Here is a 25,660-nt window from a genome sequence, read left to right as displayed (position 1 = left end):
TTATATAGTGCCAACAGATTCCGCAGCACTTTACAATTCTGGGGGTACATACATAGACAAAAAATAGACATTACAGAGATATACATATAATCATCCATACATGAGGAGTGAGGTCCCTGCTCGCATGCATCAGCTTACATACTACTAGTTGAAAATTAAATAGACAAGGCTGTTCATGTATTCATACTGTATAGGCTGTCTATAAAATAATATGTAATATCTCACATCAGCATTTTATCCCCATATGTATTCGGTTGTATGTATAGTTTACCTTATATTTAGTAAATACAGGTTTTATAAATTTGTAAGTCTGCACATGTACCACTAGATGTCAGCAATACACCACCTTTTGTTATATGAGTATTGTAATTGCCGGCTTCCTATTCGATGGAGGGTCACATGACCAGAAATAGTATGAGGATGTGCAGTGCCTCCAGTGCATGCTGCTGTCCTTTGTACCTGCTGCTCCACCATGTCCCTGTCCACAATCACCAGAGAAGCTGTGGTCGGCATAGGTATGCTAGGGGTCACCTTCGCTGCTGGTGTCTACATTGGTGAGTGCACATTACCCCTTCAATTCCTATAAAGGTTTGAAATGACTTCCTAACTATGCTGTAATACGGGTATGTTCACATGTAGCATGCAATAAAATCTGCAGGTAAATCCGCAGTATAAATGAGTTTTAATAATAACCTAATTTTCCTTTTAATGATTGGATGTAAAATCTGCAATGAAAACCGCAGTATTGGGTGCAGATTCCACGCTGCAGATTTTTCCGTCATAGAAGCAGTAAAGGGGATTTCAGGCTGAGATGGATGCAGATGGACTTACAGTGGGGTCCATTAGGTTCCTTTGTTGCGTCCATTCTTTTGATGGGAAGAACAGTGCTGCATGCTGCTATTCTTCTCACCTGAAATGTCAAAATCTGTGACCATTCTTGTCACCATCTGGACCCCTGTTTATCTCACAGGATGCACAAGGGGGAGACTTATAAAGCTGTCATATAGTAAGATTCTTGTTGTTGCCCATAGATTCTCAATGAAAGTCATGCTTTGTCCACCCCATGTATGTATAGTATACAAAAAAATTAGTTCTGTTCTACTTCAACAGTTGAAAACCATTCTGGAGAATCTTGGGTGATTCTGGGTAGTAAAAGCCAAAGAATGATGCCACGTTCCCGCATTGCATGAGGACAAAATCATACTGGTCCCAACAGCAGCACAATGTTGCTGGGATCAATCAGCAACATTGCATGGCTATTGGTGACTGCAGGGGGATGTGCTTTCCACTGAATGCTGTGATCACATTCGCGGGCCTAAACCAAGTATCAGACTGGGATCTACTGCTATGGCTAAGGAACCTCTCTGCACCGGACACTTTCATAAACTCCCCCTATGTTTACATTCAGATGCTGATAATCCCATCAGTTATATTCCAATGTAGACAATGCTGTGGGAGCTGAGTATATCAGCCGGAGCTGCACTAAAAAACTCACACATTGTAGCAAACAATAGACCATGTTTGTTATATGTATCATTCAGGCTTCTCAGCTCCAAGAACCTATTAGGGTGCTTTCACACTCATTTCACAGTGCGAGTTCTACTGTAATACCGTGTACTGTTACGGCTTATGGGCTCTACATTCTCACAGCGGATTTTCATTCCGCCATGAAAATATAGCCACAACCTGCTTAACTCAGCATCTGCTGGGCCCACAGACAAATACATTACCTGCCCACGCTCCCATCTGCTTCTCCAGCTCCTTGGTCACTGACGTCCCACCGCAGCCACTGATTGACCCGGGATAGCAGTGACCTGGGAGCCGGAGAAGCAGCCAGGAGAGTGGACAAGTAATCGCTTGTAGGCCCGGCAGATGCTAAGTTATGGAAGCACAGTGGATTTTACTGTGGAACTCACAGCGTGAAATCCACTGGGATACAGTACGTTAGGGCACCCTTAAGCAGAGTTCATTTGTATCCACTACATAAACGTATAGCGTCTGTGAGTTAGTGCTGCAGCTTGCAGCAGTTTAGGAGCTTAAGAAAGCCTCACTGACACTTTGCACAGGAGAATAAAAATATTTTTCTACATTTTGGAAGGGCAATAAATACTCTTCAAATCTGTTTCCTCATTACCCAGATGCCGAATTAAAAAAGGAACAGACTTCTAGGCGTTCCTATCTTCCATACCTGTAAATGTAGCCGGCCTCAGTCTGATGGTTTTCCATACTGTTTGTCTCATACAAGAACACAGGCTTAATAATTAATAACATTGTCAGATGGCTACATATGTCTCTTTGTCGGAAGTTAATTTGCTGGTCCTAAAGAGAAACTAAAAGCCGATTAGAAGACTCTATGAAGGTAGTTTTCTTAATTCCACCCTCAGCCCCATTTTCATTAAATCTATCGGTTTATTAACCCTTTCATGACCAGGAGTCATTGATGTTTCAATCCCCAAACTTTTGCACTTCAGCCATAAGATCATATTGATTATATTATAAAATAAAAATAAAATCTTGCAGTTTTCATTTTCACCACTGGGGCTAAAACTGAGACTTCCTCTTTTGTTTGTGGTGATAAGAGGAGGCTGCTGTAAAGCGATCTGTACAGCATTACAGTAGCATGTGACACCAGTAGGTAGAGGAGACAATAGCAGCTCCCTTTGGAATGACCTCTTTAAAGGTCACATTTATCTCAAGGGGAGAGACTCTGTCTATTGTCATCTATGTCCATGAGTCTGGCTGTAAAGCATGTCACTAAATGCTGTTAAAACAGCTAAGTCAAGATGGCAGCCTCCATAACAATGTACTAAAGGTGAAATAAAAGAAAAATTGCAGTCAGAAAATAGAAACAGATTAGAACAAAAGAACAAGTTTTAGTATGTTTCTAATCATGTCCTTTAACTCTTATTATCATGTTCTTTTCACTTTTTCCTTTTCAGAGTTCGCAACTTAGAGGGAACACTGATGCTGAAGTCCCTTGTGGTCCTATCCATTTCTCTATGAGATGAGAAAACGACTTTAATCATGTACAATATATGATGCTTTATATGTCTACAGTGCTAGTCTTCTCTAATAAGTGCAGTATTATCTCTTTTAGGAAAAAGATACTTTATGTATCGAAGGAAAAAGTCTCAGAAGATGTTTGAGGGTGCTGATGACCCACGAAGAACATATTTACTGCGCTTGTCTCTTAGAGAGCATCCATCTGCAAAAAAACTGCGTCAGGTATAAAATACAGAGCAAAGTCCACCTTAAGGCTGGGTTCACACTACGTATATTTGAGGCTGTATGTTTGAGGCTGTATAGCAACCAAAACAAGGAGTGGATTGAAAACACAGAAAGGCTCTGTTCACATAATGTTGTAATTGAGTGGATGGCCGTCATTTAATGGCAAATATGTGCTGTTATTTTAAAACAACGGCTGTTATATTGAAATAATGGCCGTTATTTACTGTTATATGGCGGCCATCCACTCAATTTCAACATTGTGTGAACAGATCCTTTCTGTGTTTTCAATCCACTCCTGGTTTTGGTTGCTATGAGGACCTGACATGAGGACCAAATACAGCCTGAAATATACATAGTGTGAACCCAGCATGAAAGTACAGTCTTGTCCTTTAGCGTAAAGCTCCCCTAACAATTTCAACTTTCTTCTTGGCTATAAACACTCTATGGCACGGTGTCATTTATAGTTCCCTACAATTTAGCATAGTTTTACTGCAACTTTGCATAATTCTACCATTTTACCACGATTAAGTAAACTGCTGTAAAAATGTGGTAAAAATGTATTGATACTGCAACAATACAAGCTGCCAGGCAGAGGTCTGTAGGGAGGTGTACTGAGTGGACAGAGATAAATGGAATAGTGTGAACACAATCTTTTGGCCTCTGTTGAGTGAATGTAGTCTTGAGGATATATTTGCCATAGATGCATGGAGCTCCATATGGGAAGTGGACAGAGCCTCGGGCACATATTACACTAGTGGGATTCTAGGATTTGTGAAGCATTTGGTTGTGGCGACATGGTGGAATTCAAATGTCCCCCCATGAGGGAAAAAAAAAAGCATGGCTAGGGTCACACTATTCAAAATTTAACGGACTGTTTCAAAATAACCGACATTATTTGTGCAATGACGGCCATCATTTTTACATAGTTTGAACCTAGCCAAGATTGTAAACATATATTGTAAATATATAAATAAAAAAATATAGGTTTCAAACAATCGCGCTCCTGATAAAACACTAAGAAATTTAGTGTGCGTACTGCTGCGAGCTATAGCCAGTGGTATCTGCCACCACTAAAGATAATGTAAAATTGTATAAAAAATGCCGTGCCGCGCTAGTACTAGTAAAAACAACAACAGGAGGCATCAATATCAGTGCATAATGTGAACAAGTGCAGGGTATTAAACCAAAGCACTCACCATTAGTGCGTGTAGATGTTGACTTGGATTTGTAGTCCTCCCCGTTTGTAGACTTCTGTGGCTTCCCTTGTGTGACTTCCTTTGTGTGGCTTCCTTCGGTGAATTATTAGTCATTAATTCCTTTCAAGTTGCTATTCCTAAAACGTTCTTTACACCGGAATATTCTCCAGATAGGGCGCGCGCCCCGGCCGGTGGCGCGTTCAGCCCTAGTTACAGGAATCCCGGATGGAAATCCTTCTGTGACGTCACAGATTGTACGGATCGCTACAGGAGGCACGATTCTTCCTCGAGCTTCACTGTATATATGGGTCAGGGAGTGAGTTGTTGGCTATTTACCTGACTTCTCTTGTTTCATGAGGATCGATTTTAATTGTTTTTAGGGGGGTTTTTACATGTATTTTTGCCAGATTATTTTGTATTTGTGATTTTTCAATAAAGAATGAATTCTAGTTAATATGTCATGGTGTGCTTACCATTGTTACTCTATATCTTGGTGTTGGTTGGTAAATGCCATGAATAGACCGGCGCAGTGCGCAGGAACTAAGGCACGGCTGTGCCAGTTTATTCATGTAAAAACCTTAAGGGTACAAACACACACACCGTATACGCAGCAGATCTGCAGGAGATTTGATGGTGCAGATTTGATGCTGTGTTCAGTTATTTAGATTTAATCTGCTGCGTATCGCAGCAGAAAATACGCTGCGTATACGGTGTGTGTGTTTGTACCCTAAAGCGGTGTACCTGATGGTACATTCACTTTAAAGGAGAAGTCCGCCTTGACGGGCGGGAGTCAGGGATAGTGAGGAGCGGCCGGCCGGATAGTGAGTAGCGGCGCGGGCGGGAGTCAGGGATAGTGAGGAGCGGCGCGGCCGGCCGGATAGTGAGTAGTGGTGCGGGCGGGTAGGTGGGAGTCAGAGGCAGCCCCTGTGTGAGCGGCGGCGGTGATAGGGATAGCACAGGTACTACTCCCCCATTATCTGCAGATAATGGGGGAGTAGTACTTTGTATATGTTCCCAGCACCGAGCAGGGAGGGGGGAGGTAGATGGCACAGCTCTCCCTCCCTGCTCGGTGCCCTGCAAATCTATTCATTGAATACATTTATGGGATACTTTGGGGAGCAAGGACACTTGCTCCCCAAAGTATTCTATAAATGTATTCATGAAGTCCCCCAAAAGTACAGTGCATAACATAACATTACATACACTGTAATTCCTATGGAGTGTCTAGCAGGGGCGCACTATATATAGAAGTCAATGGTACTCATTGACTTCTATATAAAGAGCGCCCCCTGCTGGACACTCCATAGGAATTACACCTTTCGTCGTGACATCACTGCTTCTGAGATAATTCTAAAACTTCCTGATACACTAAATTAAGGGAAATAGAAGTATATGAGCATTTCCCATAATTAATGTACATTAGAAAATTGTATAACTTTTCATAAGTAATAACATATAAAAAAATAATTTTGGCCGGACTTCTCCTTTAATATTTTTTTTCATTATAGTCGGATTTAGCTAATTTCTTGTGTTGATTATATTGTGCTCATTCACATATTTCTAGTAAAACATGCCATTTAATAATGTCTGTTTCCAGCATCTCCTAGGAACCACTGTTAGCAGTGATGCTGCCCAGCTGTTGGCAAATCTGGCTAAACTTATTAATTCCAAGAAGATTTTAGAAATGGGTAAGGATTCATGTGAAATTTCTCATTGTAGTCTCACAGGGGTATTCCAATTTAGGTAAGTGTATTTTATTATTTGTATAATGAAAAGCGATGCAATTCTTGTAATATACTTCATTTATTAATTCCTCTTTACTTCCTTAGGATAAGAGGCTGTCTGTGGTCATGTGATATAAAGTAAGGCACAGGATTGGTTACAGTTAGGTGTCTTTCCAAATCTGCAGGGAAGTCATAGAAAAACATTACAGCTATGCAAATTTTGGCTATGTTCACACTTCGTTTAACAGTGTCTGTTGCATAGCACCGTCGAGTGTGCCCACAAATCAATTACCCATTCACTTCAATGTAAAGTACTGCCACCGGATGACTTTACATTATGTGAACTGCTATCATTTCCAGACGCTGTTCATTGAACAGTGTCCGGAAATATTAGGCATGTACATTATTTTAACCCATTATCTTTAGAACGGGTGTTAAAATAACAATGTGTGAACACAGCAGGCGGCATTGTATTGACTTAAATGCAATGCCGCCCCTGTAGCAAAGAACGGACGCTGATTCCATTGCAATCAGTGTTCGTTCTTTACAGAAAAGTAACGTATGAACATAGCCATTTAAAAAAAAAAAAACAATTTGTGAATACACCCATAGGTCATGTTCACACTGTGTATTTTAGTCAGTAGATACCTGCCTGATTTGACCCATATAGATTTAGCCTATGGCTATGTTCACACATGGTATTTTTGCTCAGTATTCTGGCCAGTATTTTTCAACCAAAATCAGGATTGTATTAGAAACACAGAAAGGCTATGTTCACACACTGTTTAGTGGATGATCGCTATTTAACGGCAAATAAAGGCCATCATTTTAAATTAACGGTAAATATTTGTCATTAAATGGCGGCCATCCACTAAATCTCAACAGTGTGTGAAGATAGCCTTTCTGCATTTCCAATCCACTCCTGGTTTTGGTTGAAAAAATACTGACCAGAATACAGAGCAGAAAAACAGTATGTGAACATAGCCATAGGCTAAATCTATATGGGTCAGATGAGGCAGGTATGTCTCACCAGTAGGTAGGTAATTCCCCCATTAGGCAGACAGATCCCCCCACTAGGAAGGTAGTTTCCCTTACTTGTTCCCCCATGTGCTAAAAATAAAAAAACATACTGTCAGGTAGGGTTCTGGGAAAACAATAAGACAAGTGCAGCCCTGCACTGGCACCGCCCCAGCTCTCCCTACCTACTTGCCTAAATCCATCCTATGATGGCGGCGAGCAACTGGGCGGCGTTCCCTACACTGAATAAAGTGCAACACAGGACAGAACAAGACGAACAAACATAACAAAGAATGGTCAGCAGAAAAGGGTCAGCAACAACCGGGCAGCTAAGGTACAAAATCAGGATCCGTATGCAAAGTCAGGAAACAAAATACAAGGTCAAAATATCAGAAGCTAGCAAACAGAGAACCGCTTGATCCCGGCTAAAAGCTCTTTCACGGGCACTGGACTGAGGCCTAGGGCTGGATTAAATAGTGGATAGGAACCTAGGTGCTGACAGCTAACTGGCCAGGTCAGCTGTCAATCACAACACAGGCAGAAACAATCAGTGAACAGACCACAGCAAGAAAAGTGCAGGGAGGACTAAGAAAACATGGACCTGAACACAAAAGACACAAGCAGTGAACACAGTAAAACCAGGAACGGATCATGGCCAAACGCGCAGTCTTTGGCGCAGAGGTCGAATCTTCGCAACAGAGGGTGGCACTGATGCCTGAAAAAAACTTGTCACTGTAGACAGTAGGGCTGGGTTCACATTGTATTTTTGTTTTTAAATATATATGGTATACTTTAAGTCTGTTATAAAAGCTGCTATAATCATGTGATATCTTCTTTTCTATCCACAGGATACAGCTCTGGATATAACCCCTTAATCCTAGCCTTGGTTTTGCCATCTGATGGAAAACTAATTGCACATGTGCGAGAAGCGGAGGATGTGAGTCATGCGAGGGAATTGTGGAGAGAGGTATGGTGTTCACTTGTCATATATAGAAATAGGGGACTTCTGGCCCATGTCTGTAAGCAAACTTGTACGCACAGTAGCTAGCACCTGCAATTCTGGGTTGTGGACCAGGACTTCTGTTAATTCAGGTCTTGGACTGCGACTCGTGGCCATAATAAGCCAATGTGCAGATTTGAAGCTGTGTTCAGTTATTTAGATCTAATCTGCTGCGTATTTGTTGCATATTTTCTGCGCATAGCAGCAGTAAATACGCTGCGTATACGGTGTGTGTGTTTATACCCTAAGGCTAGGTTTCACAAACAGTAAAACTAAAGCAAAATACGACAGTAAAATAGGTATAAAACACAGCCAAAATTTTAAATCTAATAATGTGCTACATTAATGTCTATGAAAAAAACAGCTACCTGTGCACACTTTGTAAATGTGTGCATAGATGACTGTTTTTCCATAGACTTTAAAGGGAGCTAAAGATGGCCAAAGCCTTCTGCTCCCCATTGCTTACTGCCTGCGAATCCACATGTTGGAAGTAAGCCCTCCAAGACATGGAGGGGTTGGGCAAAATATACGAATCATTGTGTGTGGGCTAAACCATGCCTGCATGCAATGATTGATTATATCCGCCCGCCAACAGGAAGTAAGCCCCGGGAGGCATCTTCTGCTCAGGGCACCCTAGACCCCACCTCTTTTGCACAGCCAGGATAAAAGAGTTTTTTAAAGGAAATAAAGACCCCCTGTAACCTTTTTACCTTTCTGTCTGTGGAGCTGTATGGGGGGGCTCATTTTTGGGGCCATGATCTGTAATGTTTACTATTACCACCATGTATAGATCAGACCTTTTGAACAATATTTATTCCATTTTCTGTGGAATGATAGGATAAAAAAAAACTATTCAAGCATTTGGTAATTTTCTATGTTTTCGCCATTTGTCATTCAGTTTCGATAACATTATATCTTATTAGTTTTGACATTTCCACAAACGGTGATACCAAATATGTTTGTTTATTAGAAAAATAGGAAAATTAGGTAATTAGAATTTTTATTATGGGATGAATTTATTTATATTTTTAAAAGCATATTTAAAGTATAAATATCATGTAAAAATCCTGGTGTCGCCTTCCCTGTTCAGGCGCACACTGCAGTTTTTCTGGCAGCACCGTTTACTACTTTGTATACTGTGGCACTATTGGAAGAATTCCGTCTCAGGATTTTGACAGCATATTCTCCCGCCAGCAAAGAATGAGTACACTTTTTTTTTATCCATACACTTATGTAGTCCCCCAAGGGGACTTAAAGCGACTCTGTACCCACAATCTGTCCCTCCCAAACCACTTGTACCTTCTGATAGCTGCTTTTAATCCAAGATCTGTCCTTCGGCAGGTAATGCAGTTATTGTCCTAAAAAACAACTCCTAAACTTGCAGCCCTCTGTCAAATTGGCGTGGCCTAGAGTACCCATGCCTTAGCATGCCATGCCTCTGTCCCTCCTCCCCACCCTCTTCATCATTAGGAATGCCCCATTTTCTCCTGTCTGAACATTGCACAGGTGCCTTTTAGATCCAGCCCATGTGCCGTGCTGACACAGGTGAGGAATAGGCGACAATCTGCCCGGAGCATGCCTAATGATGAGGAGGGCGGGGAGGAGGGACGGAGAGGGTGTGCCAGCCTAATGCATACACAATCTAGGCCACGACAGTTTGACTCAGTGCTGCCAGTTTAAAAGTTGTTTTTTAGGACAATAACTGCATCACTTGCGGAACTGACCCAAGGACAGATCTTGGATTAAAAGCCGCTATCTGAAGGTACAAGTGGTTTGGGCGAGTATGATTGTGGGTACAGAGTCGCTGATACATATCATTGTAGTACCTATGATCCATTGGATTGATGCTCTATTGGTACAGCCTGCCATAGGCAGTAAAGGCTGTACCGATTGAGTAATGGCAGCCACAGGGGGCCTAGGAGAGCCACTCTCCTAGGCCTCCTGTGGCTGCCATTACTCAATCGGTACAGCCCTGACAATGAATTGACAAACCACTGCACCACCAATACTGTCAGTTTTGACAGTGGCATCTAACTGGTTAAATATCTGACAAGGAACAATCACCACCAGATATGGAGCAGGCTTGAATCCTAATCCTAAGGGTCCATTTACACAGAAAGATTATCTGACAGATTAGATTATCTGCCAAAGATTTGAAGCCAAAGCCAGGAATGGATTTGAAAAGAGTAAAAATCTCAGGCTTTCCTGTATGACCTGATCTCTGTTTATAGTCTGTTTCTGGCTTTGGCTTCAAATCTTCGGCAGATAATCTGTCAGATAATCTTTCTGTGTAAATGGACCCTAAGCCCTCTCCCCTTAAATAAATGTCATAGGTCATTAAGGAGTTAATTTTGGAAGAATCCCTTTAACCCCTTGCCGCAATATGACGTTACGGGAATGTCATGGGATGCGGGTACTTCCCGCAAAATGAAGTTCCCGTAACATCATGCTGTCCCTGCCTCCCCCCTCTGTCCCTAGCAGCGATCGGGCAGCGGGAGGAGGCTGTGTTACACAGCCTCCTCCCGCTGCCTCTGCCTAGAGGGGAGCCACGCTCCCCCCTGGGCAGTTAATCCGATAGACACCGTGGAGCACTATGGAGCAGCTCCCTCCGACCCCCCCCCCCCCCTTCACCATAGCAACCCAGACGCTAAAGAGGAAAATGTCACGAAAAAATAATCTCAGAATAACCAAGATAGTTAAAAGCACCACAGAGTTATCACTACATAAAGAGAGACAGGTATGATTTGAAAAATAGGCCCTGGGCATTAAGGCCAAAACAGGCTGAAGAGGCGAGGGGTTAATGGCTGTTGGTTTCATGAGTAAACTTGCTGTTTATTTGCAGAATTGTGCTTTGAAAAAATGAAGGATGTGCTGTGATATGGGCTATGGGCAACAGAGACGGTCCTCACAGCTTAATAAATCTGTCCCTTGTGTTTAAAGCGTACCTATCATTTGGTGACCGTGGCAGGATACGCTGAAAAAATCCTGCAGGTACTCTATCGTCTTCTGACGCGAGTTGGAGACGGAACTCCCATAGAGTGCATTGTAATACACTTACAATTGCTGACAGCTTCTCTTAATGGTAAATAACTGTTCCTTTCTTTTTGTTCTTCCTCTTTTTTTTAGGCTGGTGTAGACAATAGGATTCAAGTAGAAGTAAAATCTGAAGAACAAACTCTGGGTAAATAAATCCCTCACAGGTGACTTGCTCCTTATTTACTGATCCGCTGAAACATAAATATCGTTGTGGAGCCTCGTGACATGCAAGTCAGCACAGTTTTCAGATTAATTGCAACTTTAAGTAGTTTGTTAATGGCTGCCCGGTATTGCAGCTAAGCCATTCTCTTACAAGCTTATTACTATTTCTTTTTGGCATCTCTAGTATGGCTGCAAGTTTCACTGGGTTCATACTACGTTTTTGCAATCTGTTTTTTTCATCCATTTTAACAAGAACGGAAGCACTTGTGTGCATCTATTGTGATCTGTTTCTCCATTGACTTCCATTATAAAAAATAAGGATCAAAACACATCCTTTTTTAACATACACAAAAATGTCACCACATTTTTGTGGGGAAAAAAAAAGTATGATGGAAGTCAATAATGCACACAAAATGTATCTGTTGTTCCTTTTTTTTTTTTTTTTTTTTTTTCAAAAAAAAATAAAAATTGCAAAAACGGGGAGATTTATCAAACATGCTGTAAAGTGAAACTGGCTCAGTTGACCCTAGCAACCAATCAGATTCCACCTTTCATTCCTCACAGACTCTTTGGAAAATTAAAGGTGGAATCTGATTGGTTGCTAGGGGCAACTAAGTCAGTTTCACTTTACACCATGTTTAATAAATCTCCCCCATAGTGTGAACCCAGCCTTATAGTGAAATTTGCAGTCATATAAAAGATGCAAAAAAAATAGTAATAAGCTTGTTAGAGAATGGCTTAGCTGCAATCACACACAGCAGTTTTGGAAAACTGGCAATGCAGTTTTTGTGCCAAAACCAGATGTGAATCCAACAGGAAAGGAAAGTACTAGTCAAACCTTTATATTTTCCATTCCATTTGCATAAAAAAATAACTATTGTTTACCACATTTCCATGAGCAAACTGCTTTTTGCTGCAGTCAGTGTGAAAACTGTGTTTACTGGTATGTAAGTGTAGTTTCGCCACACCATGGATGCAATATATATATATATATATATATATATATATATATATATATATATTATTTTTTTTTTATTCCAGCCTTACTGTAAATTTAGAGGGCGTGGTTTTGTTGTGATTTTGCACTTTTAGGGTATGTTTACACATACTGTATCTGCTGTTGATTTCACAGGTTTTACACTCCATAGGTCTAATGCAGAGTGTCTGGGCCACAGAGAGTGTGGAGTTAATATGTAGCAGTGCATAGCATTGCTGTTTTCTGTAAAGGAGCAAGGACTACCATCATAATAACAATTGTCCTTGCTCTGAATGCGGTTTGCCACTCAAGAGCAGAGCAGCTCATGATTGGACCTGTGGCTTCATAGTTGAGGCCAGCTAAGGGTGATCGGGAGGCATACCTTGAATACCGCTTACTCAGTCTGCCAGGAAATAGTGGCAATGCTGTGCATACACACCAGACCCCAACGAGGAAGGGGTTAAATTGGGGTGAACAGCAGGTAAAAAAATTTATTTTGATAATACTACCTTAATAAAGACTCTTTGGATCTGATGGTACACTGCTCTCCCCAGTATCACTGTGGCAGTGGGTACTGGGTTAATAATAATATGCAGGGATTTAAGCCATAGTATAGTAGTGGACACTATCAGATTGTTTGTTACTACTTGTCTGTAAAGCCTGTAAAGTGAATAAAAATAGAAAACAAAATACACCCCACTGCCCTTGTTGACCACTTAAACAAACTGCTGAAAGAAAACCCCATCCAGAGCAGGAACTCCTGTAAATATGACTGGCTCCTGTACGTTAAACAGCAGTTATGCCACCCAATAAAGTCAGTGGATTACAAATCCGCTGTGGATTTCAAGCAGCATCAGCTGTGTAAAATCCACAGCATATATGGTATGTGCGAATATACCCTAAATGAACTTGACCTGGGCTAGCTGCATAACCAAGTGCACTGTTTGAATATCCCTTTAATGGTTTCTGTGTTGTAGTATAATGAATTTTTTGCATTTGTAGTATGGCTGCAAGTTTTATTATAAGGCTGGATTTATTTATTTCAGTTTCTAAAAGCCTTACTTGCTGTCATTTTATAAGACTCTTCACTGTTAACGTCTGGGGGAAAATACTGTCCTGGTCGCAAAGGTGCTCGGGCTGTTACAGTATGGCTAGGGTAAGGGTGTCCGTACATGATGCAGCAGCAGGAGGTGCTGTGCATGGGGGTTAAAAACAAGTTTCCATTGATTTACAAATAACACTTTTCTGCAGCTTGGCTAGTATAGGTGGAGCATGTTTTTTATGTGCTTTACCTGTTCAGATCACATATAAAAACCATTGTTTCTGCTTGGCATCCTATGGCCCAGTGGTCACATCATGTATAGCCAACCAAAGGGTATACATATTGTCCTTATTCCGTAAAAGTTTGGTTGCAGACTATTCTGACATGTAGTTTGCCCCTGATTTTAAAATTACTCGTTAATTCTAAATATCAACACAAACTCAGCAGACATTACAAGCGTTTGAGACCCAGACTGTGATGGAGACATTGTTTGTTGGCAGAAAAAGACCACATGCTCCATCTAGTCTGCCCTTTTAGTATTTCTCTTCTTATTATCTTAGGAAAGATATTTGTTTACCCCAGTTAGGTTTGCATTCAGTTATTTTAGATTTATTAACCTAATCTGCTGGAAGTTTGTTTCAAGCAGCTACTACTCCTTCAGTTACAGTAATATTTTCTTATGTTGCTTCTGATCTTTCCTTCAATTAACCTCTGACTGTGTCCTCTTGTTCTTGAGTTCCGTTTTTTAGTCATATTTAATGAATAGTGGCCACACAAAACTGACATTTTTGTTACTTTTTTGTGCGGCCGCTACAAATCCTGGCCGGAGTGTTGGGATTAATTCTTAAGTCCCTCCTCAGACCAGAAAGCAGCGGGAGGACAGGGACTGGAGCAGCGGAAAGCAGGCAGCAGCGCTGGAGCCAGGGAGGTAAGTATATTTAATTGTTTCACCCCTCCCCAGCGATTGTGAAAAAAGGGGTCCCAGCCGTAGTACCCATTTAAAGGGAAACTAACAGAAAGTTAGAAGACTCTAACCTGCTGTTATGTTCCCATAGGGCCAGGGACAATTGGAGCAACCTAGTTAAATCTTCTTATAAGTATTCATCTGGTGCTCTGCAGCAGTGAGCGGCCAGAGTGATATCACTGCAAAGCGCCGCCTCAGTATTTCTTGAGGAGGCAGTGGGTGCGCGGGGTGTAGTTCTGTTCCTGGGCACAAGGAGCCCCCCTGCAGCTTTCCGTGAAAACCCATCCCCCGCATTTAACCGCTCGCTGTCAGCGCATGTACTAGCAGAGATGTTAGCAGAGATGTCATGGCATTTCTGCAGAGGTTCGCAAATAGGAGTATTCTAATACAAATAGACTGGATAGATTTAATGAACCTAAGTAAACCAGCAAGCCATGCCCCTCTAATTTCTTCTGTTTACCTCTCTTCTGTGTAGACGACTTACTCTCTGCTGGGGAAGCTGAAACCTTTGACCTCATCTTTATAAATATGAGTGATCAGACAAACTGTAGAAAATGTTATGAGAAATGTCTACGTCTGGTGAAGAGCAGAGGTGTACTAGCCATAGACGGGGTAAGTTATTGTTCAGTATGGGCATAATATATAGTCCCTGGCAAAGATTAGATCCCCATGATGCTGTATATGATTCATCAAACCCACGGTCAGGCCTGTTCCAAACTCAATATGTAATTTACTCCAGCACTGGGGGTGTTCTGATAAGTAAATGAGTGGTACACGTGATATGTGGCGGACATGTTAGTGGCACATGTGGTATGTGACTTAGTGGCACATGCAGTATATATCCATTGTGTGAATGGAGTATGTCTACTGTTTGATGGTATGTTTTTGGTACTGTGATTAGCATGTATATAGTATGAATTACATTTCTAGTGTGTTATATATAACAGTATATATTACTTTTTGTACTACATTTGTTGGGTCCATGGTGTTTATTTAAAGTGACACTGTCACCCCCTTTTTACATTTTGACTGCTCTCCACAGGTGTAAAGGGTAAATGTTACAGCTTTCATTACTTATTTTATATTATTCGTCATGGTGCTTGTTTTAGTAAAAAGTGGTTTTTATTATCTGTGGATTGGTATATGTGGGTGAGGCTATACGGGCTAAGCGCCACTTAGCCCCGCCCCCATCCGTGACGCCATAGCCGCATAGGCCCCGCCCCCTCAGCAGCCATTGGAAGGGCCAGCCTAAAGATCTAGGCCCCACCCCCTAGATTGACACATACCAATGGGCGCTAAGGGGGCGGGGCCTATGCGGCGATTACTTCATGGATGGGGGAGCGGCAATGTGGCGCATTAGAGACTAAGCCACGCCTCTTTGGCACAGTAAAAAGCGGATAAAAGTACACTTTTCACAAGAACAAGCACCATGATTAATAATCTGAAATAAGGTATGGAGACTAGAGATGAGCGAACCGGGTTCGGGTTCAAGTCGATCCGAACCCAAACGTTCGGTATTTGATTAGCTGGGGCTGCTGAACTTGGATAAAGCTCTAAGGTTGTCTGGAAAACATGGATACAGCCAATGACTATATCCATGTTTTCCACATAGCATTAGGGCTTTATCCAAGTTCAGCAGCCACCGCTAATCAAATGCCAAAAGTTCGGGTTCGGATCAACTCGAGCATGCTCGAGGTTCGCCCATCTCTAATGGAGACAGCTAAATTAGTCATTTAAACATTTTTAATGATGTAAAAATGACAAAATGGGGTGACAGTGTCACTTTAAGTGTTTATTTCCTATTCATAAGCCTACGGGGAAAAAAATAAAGGATGAATATATTATTTATTTTGGAGAAAAGAATCATGTGCATAGTCAATCAGTCTATTTGGCCAGAAAACCCCTTTTAACACTGTGCAAAAAAAACAATTGCAAAAAAACCCCATAAAGTGAATGTACCATCAGGTACATCGTTTTAAAGCAACTCTGTACCCACAATCTGCCCCCCCCCCAAACTGCTTGTATCGTCGAATAGCTACTTTTAATCCAAGATCTGTTCTGGGGTCCATTCGGCAGGTGATGCAGTTATTGTCCTAAAAAACAACTTTTAAACTTGCAGCCCTGTGTCAAATTGGGGTGGCCTAGAGTGTCTATGCCCTAGGCTTGCACCGCCTCACCCTCACTCCTTCCCACCCTCCTCATCATTAGGAATGCCCCAGGCAATATTTCTGAACACTGCACATGTGTTGGATGATTAAGGCACATGTGCAGTGTTCAGACAAGTGATGATTAGGAGAAATCCTGGCTGGGGCATTCCTAAATAAGGGGAAGGATGGGGAGGAGGGACGGAGTGGCGGGGTGGCGTCGCAGGTCTAGAGCATAGACACTCTAAACCACGCCAATTTGACACAGGGCTGCAAGTTTGAAAATTGTTTTTTAGGACAATAACTGCATAACCTGCTGAACGGACCCCAGGACAGTTATTAGATTAAAAGCAGCCTCCCACGGTAGGAATGGTTTTGGGGGGCACATTGTGGAAACAGAGTCGCTTTAAGATTTTTATATGAATAGAATGGTTTCGGGGCGGGCATGCCAGTGCCACAGTCCCCATTCCCGAGCACGGCACTGGTGTATTCCCGGGCACCAGCCCAGCCTGAAGCACTGGAGACAGGCCCGTCCTCCCTAGACGTTCTGCCCTCCCCTCTGTGAAGCGACTCCAATACAATTAAAGGAGCTGTGTCATAGAAGGGAGGGGGTTTTGTAACACTGGAGGCGGGCGGACCCAGCTCCAGTGCTTCAGGCTGAGCCGATGCCCAAGAATACACCCGCGCCATTCAAAAAAAAGACAGCTGCACCGGCATCCCTGCCCACGCGCCAGTCTATTTATATAAAAATCTTAAAATGATGTACCTGATAGTACATTGACTTTAAACATGTTTAACATATACCAGGCAGCAAACGGGCCTCTGTAGACGGTATAAGCAGGCCTCTCCAATGCTAGGACTACATTTTAGTCCCAGTCCAGCCCTGATTGATGTAGTTGATTTGGTGGAGTCCAGGTATACAGGGCATTGTTGCAGAGGAACAAGTTATTGGTCTTACAGAGATCATTGGGGTGCTGTCCAGTCTTGATTTTTATCACGCAGGACTAACTTTCCAACCATCTGTGTATCCTCTACAACTTCTTTACTGCAAATCTTCCATATCATATAAGGCCACAGAATGTACGACTGCATTAATACCGTCAGCTAGAAACACTTCACTAACCCATTGCTTGTCTTCTGACTACAGCTCATTGTCAGAAGACTGTGGCTGATGTTCCAGAATTACACTTGTCTATATTTTGTGGCAGGGTACAGAAGAAGGATGCCAGCCCTTTCTTCCGGGTGCCTTGCTTAGTCTGGCCTCTCCCCATTGACCTGTCTGGCACGGGTGACCCCGCCAGGAGTATTACTCCCGCCAGCTTAGCTCAGTGGATCACCAAGGCACGCAAGCTCCCTCACCACGTCAAGGTGAAGGCACCAAGAGGGAGCCCCTCCACCCTAACCCGATTACCCATGCCAACCCTTAATTTACCTTTCCTTCTCTGAAACTCACCTATGCCCACCAAGCCCCCTAAAACAGACCCTCCTGGCACCCTACCCAGTGCTGCCCAGGCCCCCTAATTCGGAACCTTACATCTGCCCTTCCCAACCCAGGTTTGCTACAAGCCCCTAACGTAGACCATCCTGGCCCCTTTCCCAGCCCAGGTTTACACCAGTCCTTTAATGTAGACCCACCCAGCATCCCTCCTAGCCCCCAAAGTGTAATCGCCCGTCCCAGGTCCGCCCCAGCGCTCTAATGCTAACCAACCCAGTTCCCTCTCTAGCCTAGGCCAGCCCCAACCCGCTAATGTGAACCCACCTGACACATGTCCCAGCCGAGGCCCTTCCCGACCTCTAAGGTGGACCCTCCCGGTGCCTTTCCCAGTCTGTGCCTTTCCCGCCCCCCTAATGCAGACCCACCTAGCACCCAACTCAGGTCAGCTTCCTATTGGGGAGGCCGTCTCCCTTCCCAGCGTGGGCCCGACCAAGACCCCAAGTTTGCTTAAAAATCTCTTCTAAATACTGGTTTCCTTGAAAATAAGACATCCCCTGAAAATAACACCTAATAGAGGTTTTGCTGAATTGCTAAATGAAAGGCCTCCCCCCGAAAGTAAGACCTAGCAAAGGTTTTGTTTGGAAGCTTGCCCACAAAACAGAACACCAGGGCATGCAGCTGAGATTCTTTTCAGTCCATCGCCATTGTCCCCTAACTTCACCATCTGTTACAGAGCAGCGGCACGCAGGACATAAAGACCGTCGCCTACCGCCATCCAAGTTGTCCCCGATCGCCAGATGTAGAGCTGTACAAAGTCTGCCGTTATCCCTTCGCCTGTCACCATACCCTACATTCTGCAACTTCAGGCTAACAACATTGTTGAAACACCTAACACCTAAACTTACTGGAATATTCAGTTTGCCCATGGGGTGCTAAGGCACAGAGTCCACTCCGGGTCTAGGTTCAGGGAAATCACCATCCCTCTAGGCCTTCTAGTAGTGGAGTCCAAACTACCTTAGCATCACAGGGGAGCCCATTCTAATGGAGACAATGTCCTCCACCTGTTTCCAGAACATTGAGGGGCCACTCAAAGAAAAGGGGCAGTCGAGCTGGAGCTGCAGACGGTTGTCTCCATCCTGTATTTCCTTTTCTTTTATAAGATATATATATATATTTTTTTTTAATTATACATCCAATGTAGGTTCAATTACTAAGTTTCAATACAAAAAAAAGCATAATTTAAAAGTAGCAGACTTTTAGTGCATGCTGAGATTTGTAGATTTCTGTAGGTTTTCAGAGCTCAGGATATGTTGGGCATTGCAGTTTACCAACAGTCAATATACAGTCTCTTTTATAACATGATATATTAAACTATAACACCCAGGGTATCCTAACAGATAAAAACTTTCCGTGTATGTCGGGAGTTGTAGTTTTGAACTCTACAACACCCTGCATGGCCTGAAGGTCTAATTTGGACCCTTCTGACGTCCTTCTTAGTCCAGACTGGCCCCAACCCACTAACGCAGACCCACCCTATGCCTGCTGCAGCTCAGGCCATTCCTGACCCCTAATGTGGTCGCTCCTGGCGCCTTTCCCAGGACCCTATTGCAGACCCACCCAGCACCCAGGCCAGCTTCCTAATGCGGAAGCTGGCACCCTTCCCAGCCTAGGCCCACCCCAGGCCCACCCCAGCCCCCAAGTTTGCATCAAAATCCCTTCTGGATATATGCTATCCTTTCCTACCTCCTTGAAGTATGTTGTATGTGAAAATAATAAAAACATTTCATTTAAATGTTTCCTTTCCAAGTGGCCCGCTACATTAAAAATATAAACATTTTGCAAATTCAGGCTAACAACATTGTTGAAACATCTAACACCTAAACTTACCGGAATATATACAGTTTGCCCATGGGGTGCTAAGGCACAGAGTCCACTCTGGGTCTAGGTTCAGAGAAATCACCACCCCGCTAGACCTTCTAGTAGTGGAGTCCAAACTACCTCAGCATCACAGGGAAGACAATGTCTTCCACCCTCCACTCACGGCCACCATTGCTGACATCCCGGATCCATCATGGCTCTCTCCTTCCTGTGGATGGTGCTTCATGTGCAATGTCCAAGGCAGAACAGATTAGTAAGATAGTAACCGATGAGCACCCAGCTTTCATTATTGGGGAGCTCAGTACAAGTGCTGGGATCGGTTTCTATTGGCAACAAGGAGGGTTTCTATGTTTACCTACATTTAATAGGGGCAGATTGTTAAAAACACTGCTCGTTGCCCATAGCAACCAATCACTATGTTGCTTTCTTTTTGTATTTTGTTCTTCAGAAATGAGAGCTGTGATTGGTTGCTATGGGCAACAAGGAGAGTTTTGCTTGTAAACAGTTTTATATTTATTAGTATACGACGCTGAGGAGACATATTGTGATGTGGAGGAGTCTAGTAATGGATGGAGGATGTGTGGATCTCTATATAAACTAAATGAATGGCGGCCATATACCACTACAGGTTACTGGCTGATGTGTCTTGGAGTCTTATTTTCCTTACAGACGTCCATGGCCGCCATCACTAATGTCATGTACAGATCAGTCATATAAACGTCAGCTACTTACATGACCCCTAACATGACTCCCCCAACCTGTCCCCCTCCGCTGTCCTGTGTGCGGTGTGTACCAGTAACACTTACCAGCAGATGTTCTGGGATGTATCGGGGAGCTGTGCCGTCCATCAGGCGTCTGGGAAAGGAAAAATGGGCAGGAAATTGCCCCTCAGAAACCACAAGACTTGTTTACAGCTCCACTCACCGCAGCAGTTGGTCGATGACCCTCAGATCTCTGTGACTGCACAATGATTTGAAAATGGAAGTTGAAACTTTATTAACAACCAATCAATATTAAATACATACAATGTACTGAGCGCCACCTAAATAGTAGTATATAATAAATTATTACAAATACAGAACCTGACCCTACAGTACAGGCATCTCTACACTATACATCATACCATGTTATATAGTTACCAAGATTTGAATTTTTTCCAGGGATGCTTTGGCTTTAACCCCTTCAGGACTGTGCAAATTTTCGTTTTTGCGCTTTTGTTTTTTTCTCCTCGCGTTTAAACGGCCGGAGCACTTCCTTTTTTTCACCTACAGGCCCACACGGACCCTTATTTTTTGCGCCACTAATTGTACTTTTCAATGACAGACTTAATATTTCCATAAAATATGCTGCGAAACCAGAAAAAAAATATTTGCGCAGTGAAATTGAAAATAAAACACCATTTTTTTTTTATTTAGGGGTGGGGGGGGTGTTGTGTTTACACCGTTTGGCCTATGGTAAAACTGACATTTTATCTATGTTCCTCAAGTCAGTACGATTACGATATGTAACTTGTGTAACTTTTATTTTATTTGATGGCTTTTAAAAAATTAAAACCTTTTAAAAAATCTAAATGCTCCTTAAAATTGCCCTATGGCCATGCTTATAACGCTTTTATCCTTTGGTCTATGGGGCTGGTAGAGGTGTCATTTTTTGCACCATGATCTGTACTTGATACCAAATATGTTTATTTATTTATTTTTATTCATAAAATGGGAAAAGGGGTGTGATTTTAATTTTTATTAGGGAAGGTTTTTTTTTTATTAATTAAAAAACTTGATACACTTCTATATACACAGCATTAATCTCCCATTGAGATTAATGCTGCGTATATTACAGAGCACCGATCCATTAGATCGGTGGTCTGTTGGTCTGGTCTGCTGCAGAACAGATCAGCAGAATACCGAGCCGGGATCACCGTCATTCTGACGCTGAGGCCCGGCCGTGTAAGTTAAATGGATCGCCCCTCCACGATCGCATCGCGCAGGGGGGGGGGATCTGCCTACTAGACACCAGGGATGGGGCACAAACTGCGGTTTAGATGCAGCTGTCAGCCCGGGCTACTAATAACACCCGGGATCGCGCAGCGACCCAGCTCTGAACTCCCCTACCCGACCGAGGACGTACAGGGGTTAACAACTAGGGGTGAGACATACTGTGGGCGTGGCTTGTGTATTTTTTTTTGAGAATTTTCCTTTTAAATCGCCCAAACTGTACAGTTAGGACAATGCAGAGATAGCCGGTTTGTACAACATGACAGCAGACAGTTATCCCCATTCGCTCTGCTTCACTGTGCAGCAGACAGCTCTCCCAAGTGTAACGTCTGTAATGCTAAGATGCATTAGAATAGACATCAGGGATACTAGTGCTGGGGGCCTGATACTGTGGTCTGTATTATGCTTAGGCCATGCTTCTGGGGTCTGTGTTATGCTGTGGGCCCTATTCTGGGGTCTGTATTAGGCTGGGAGCCTGATTCAGGGTCTGTATTATGCTGGGGCTTGATGCTGTTGTCTAATTATGGGATCTGTTATACCCCTGATAATGGGGGTCTATAGTATATTGCATAACGACCTTAATAGAGGGGAACAAATTTTAGGGCCTAATTTATGTAGGTCTAGTGTGGAATAAAATGGTCTTCCCTGCTGTACACCCTGTATTGTCTTTTTTCCTTTTTTTAAAGCAATTAAAGGGGTTTTCCAGGCAAAAAAGACTGATGAGCCATCCACAGGAAAGCTCGTCAGTCTCTTTTTCCCAGAAAACCCCCTTTAAGAAATTGTGTAAAAACACCCAAAAATTTTGTAAAAAAAACCCCACCCCATTAAACATATTTAACATAAACTAGACAGAGAGTGGGTCTTTGTGCTATTCATTGTCAGGACTATATTTTAGTTCCAGTCCGGCCCTTTAGTAAAACAGACCCAAGACCCAGATCCAGCAGAGGTAGGTAGGAAAGTGTGTTATTTTGGACTCTATTTTGGATGTATGCAATAGTGTCTGCAGGATGGCTCATGCTATTCCATTGAGCTGGATCCTGTAAAGAAAAAAAAACAAAAACACTACAAGTAATACGCTTTTTACCATGAATCTTGAACATACTATGAATTGAACATATATGTGGGGAACTTGTCAGTCTTCTTCCTGTCTGGTCTAGTTTTAAATACATAAAAAAGAATAGCTCAATTGGAAATACTGTGTTAAAAATAAGGTATAGAGCTGGGGTGTAATGCCTGTACCTACAGTGTAAAGATAGTTTTGAAGGTGTATGACCACTTTTACTGAAACAGACAAACAATTTTTTGGCTGACCGTTATCTCTCTTGTCTTTCCCATATACTGGCATGCTTAACTCATCCTCCCTCCATGGGGAGGGTTAAGCCTCAACCACACTGCTCTGGCTGCAGCTTAGCTGTCTGAGAGCAAAGGGGTTAGGCAGTGATTTTCCATCACGTCAATCCCTAACTCCACCGACATTCATCCTCCATCATCCACGATTGGGTAGTTGTCCAAACAAGTTAATATCTGTTTGTTGCCACCAGTACTTGGTTGGTAAGTTGGTAAAGTATCCAATAAATTATCGATCTAAATATTCTAATTTAAAAAAAAATCCCTATTCATTTATGATATAGGGCTGCATGTCAGGTAGAGGACCCGGGGAGATCAGTACACAGGTTCTCATGAAGACTTCAGAAAAGTCATAACTAAATCAAGGACAAGCAAACAGTCCGGATAGCCTCAAAATCTTCAGGATATTATAAATGGAGTCCATATTATTTTTTTTAATTAATTAATTTTTTTCCCATTACTTAAACTGGAAAACACATTGAATTAATTGAATTCCTTTTTATTTGTTTGTATGTTTTCTGAGGCCAGAACGTTCAGCTAGTAAACATTGTTTTCTCTCATTTCTGTGATTTGATGTATTTGTGTCTATTATTTGGTTTATACTTTATTGTATAGTTAAAAATGTTATGTTATAAAACAGGTGCTGTGCAATGGAGCGGTCCTTAAAATGAACTCATTGACAGACAAGGTGCAAAGCATACAACAGATGAATGAAGCCATCTTGCGGGATGCTCGTGTTTTCCTAAGCATACTACCTCTTGGTGATGGACTGATGTTATGTTTTAAACTTTAAATCAAATTATCTTTCTGTCAAATAGAAAATATGTATATTGTTTTTAAAAAGACTTGTGCCTCATGCACACAGAGTAAATTATGGAACACAAAACAAATACCCTGCACATAGATGTACAGGCAAACAGCAGAAACTGTGGCACTGCATTATTTCTGGGTTTAGCCTGTATCAGAAGTCAGGTGAAAATGATTTCCTTAAGGCCTATTACACAGGCCTTATTATTATTATATGCCAAATCAGGCTGATATATCCCCATGTAATAGACAGCGATTAGCCAATAAGGGTATGTGCACACTACGGGATCCATGTGGATAACTTCCTTTATGTCTCATAGTGGCACAATGATGGGGTATTATTGCCCCTCTGAGTTTGGCAGGACATAGGAATTTTTAATAGTAAAACCAATTAAACAATCAACAGACTCCTCCTCCATAGAGTATATAAGGTAGCCAGCCCTCCACCCCAGTGAGTTTATTTTTGACCTTGAGAATGGCAGGCAATCCTCTACCCCCAGGAAGATACTTAGTATCCTCACGTCTTCCTCCAAACAGTCGATATTAGAAAAATCCATTCTAGAAATAATCGACTTATCAGCTCTGGAACTAGTCCCAGAAGAAGAAAAAGGGTTGGGAGTTTATTCACCAGTATTCCTAGTTCCCAAACCCTTCAACAAATGGAGACTGATTCTTGGACTTGGGATTTCTCAATCGCTACAAAACCAAGAGAGGTTTCGTATGGAGACAATAAGATCGGTCAAGATGATTTTACAAGAAGGACCTCATGACATCCTTGGACCTCAAGGATGCCTATTTCCATATTCCCATATTCGTTGGTCATGGGAAATATCTAAGAATTGCAGTATACCTCAAGGGACAATTGAAACATCTTCAATTCAAAGTACTACCTTTCGGAATAACATCTGCCCCCTTTGTTTTTACGAAAGTTGTGGCTTCAGTGGTTGCAATCCTAAGACTGCAGGGTATAAATATAATACCTTACCTTGACAATTGGCTCTTGTTAGCAAAATCAGTCAGTCTTCTAAACCACCATGTTCATGTCACTCTAGAACTCCTATCTTTTCTGGGATGGAACCAGGAGAAATCCGATCTTCAACAAAGAGGCATCTAGGGTTCCACATAAACTCTCAACAAATGAGACTAACAGAAGAAAGAAAAACCCGAATCCAAAATGGAGCAAACTTTTTGAGGACACCTCGTTAAGGCACTTAGGACTCTCATGAGCTATTTAGGCCTACTGTTGTCATCAGCAGAGGCTGTACCATGGGCACTGTGGCATTTGAGACCCCTCCAGGTGGAAGTACTTCAAGCATGGAACAGGAGGTATACAGATCTATACAGGAAGATCACACTTTCTCCCACGGTAAGATGATGTTTAACTTGGTGGCTCCAAATTCAAGATGGCGCCAGTCTCCTAGAGCCAAGATGGACCCTCCTGACAACCGATGCTTCGGGGTCAGGGTGGGGAGCTCATTTAGGAGACGACGGCTGTTCTCTAGCCCTGATGAGGGAAGTTGGAAGGATCCTTACTTTTGCAGAATCGTCATTGACGAAAATATCCGCAGTCCATGTGAAGGGACCATGGAATGTCCTAGCGGACAGACTCAGCAGTAACCTATTGATACCAGGAGAGTGGGCTCTAAATCCGTTAATATATCAACTGGTGGCTCGATGGGGGAACCCAGAGATAGACCTGATGGCAACACGCAA

General features: G+C 42.5%; 1 protein-coding gene across 1 annotated transcript; it reads left to right on the top strand.

Moving 5' to 3' along the window:
* Positions 1-434: 434 nt before the first annotated feature.
* COMTD1 (catechol-O-methyltransferase domain containing 1) lies at positions 435-25,660 on the top strand. The gene is made up of 7 exons (XM_069980862.1): positions 435-554; positions 3,098-3,225; positions 6,022-6,112; positions 8,014-8,132; positions 11,292-11,346; positions 14,821-14,957; positions 23,781-25,660. Exons 1-7 carry the CDS (start codon positions 473-475, stop codon positions 23,931-23,933), a joined length of 765 nt encoding a protein of 254 aa, XP_069836963.1. The 5' UTR covers positions 435-472; the 3' UTR covers positions 23,934-25,660.

The sequence above is a fragment of the Dendropsophus ebraccatus genome, chromosome 8 (assembly GCF_027789765.1).
Source record: "Dendropsophus ebraccatus isolate aDenEbr1 chromosome 8, aDenEbr1.pat, whole genome shotgun sequence".
Classification (NCBI taxonomy): Eukaryota; Metazoa; Chordata; class Amphibia; order Anura; family Hylidae; genus Dendropsophus; species Dendropsophus ebraccatus.
This window is presented reverse-complemented; position numbering and strand designations above follow the sequence as displayed.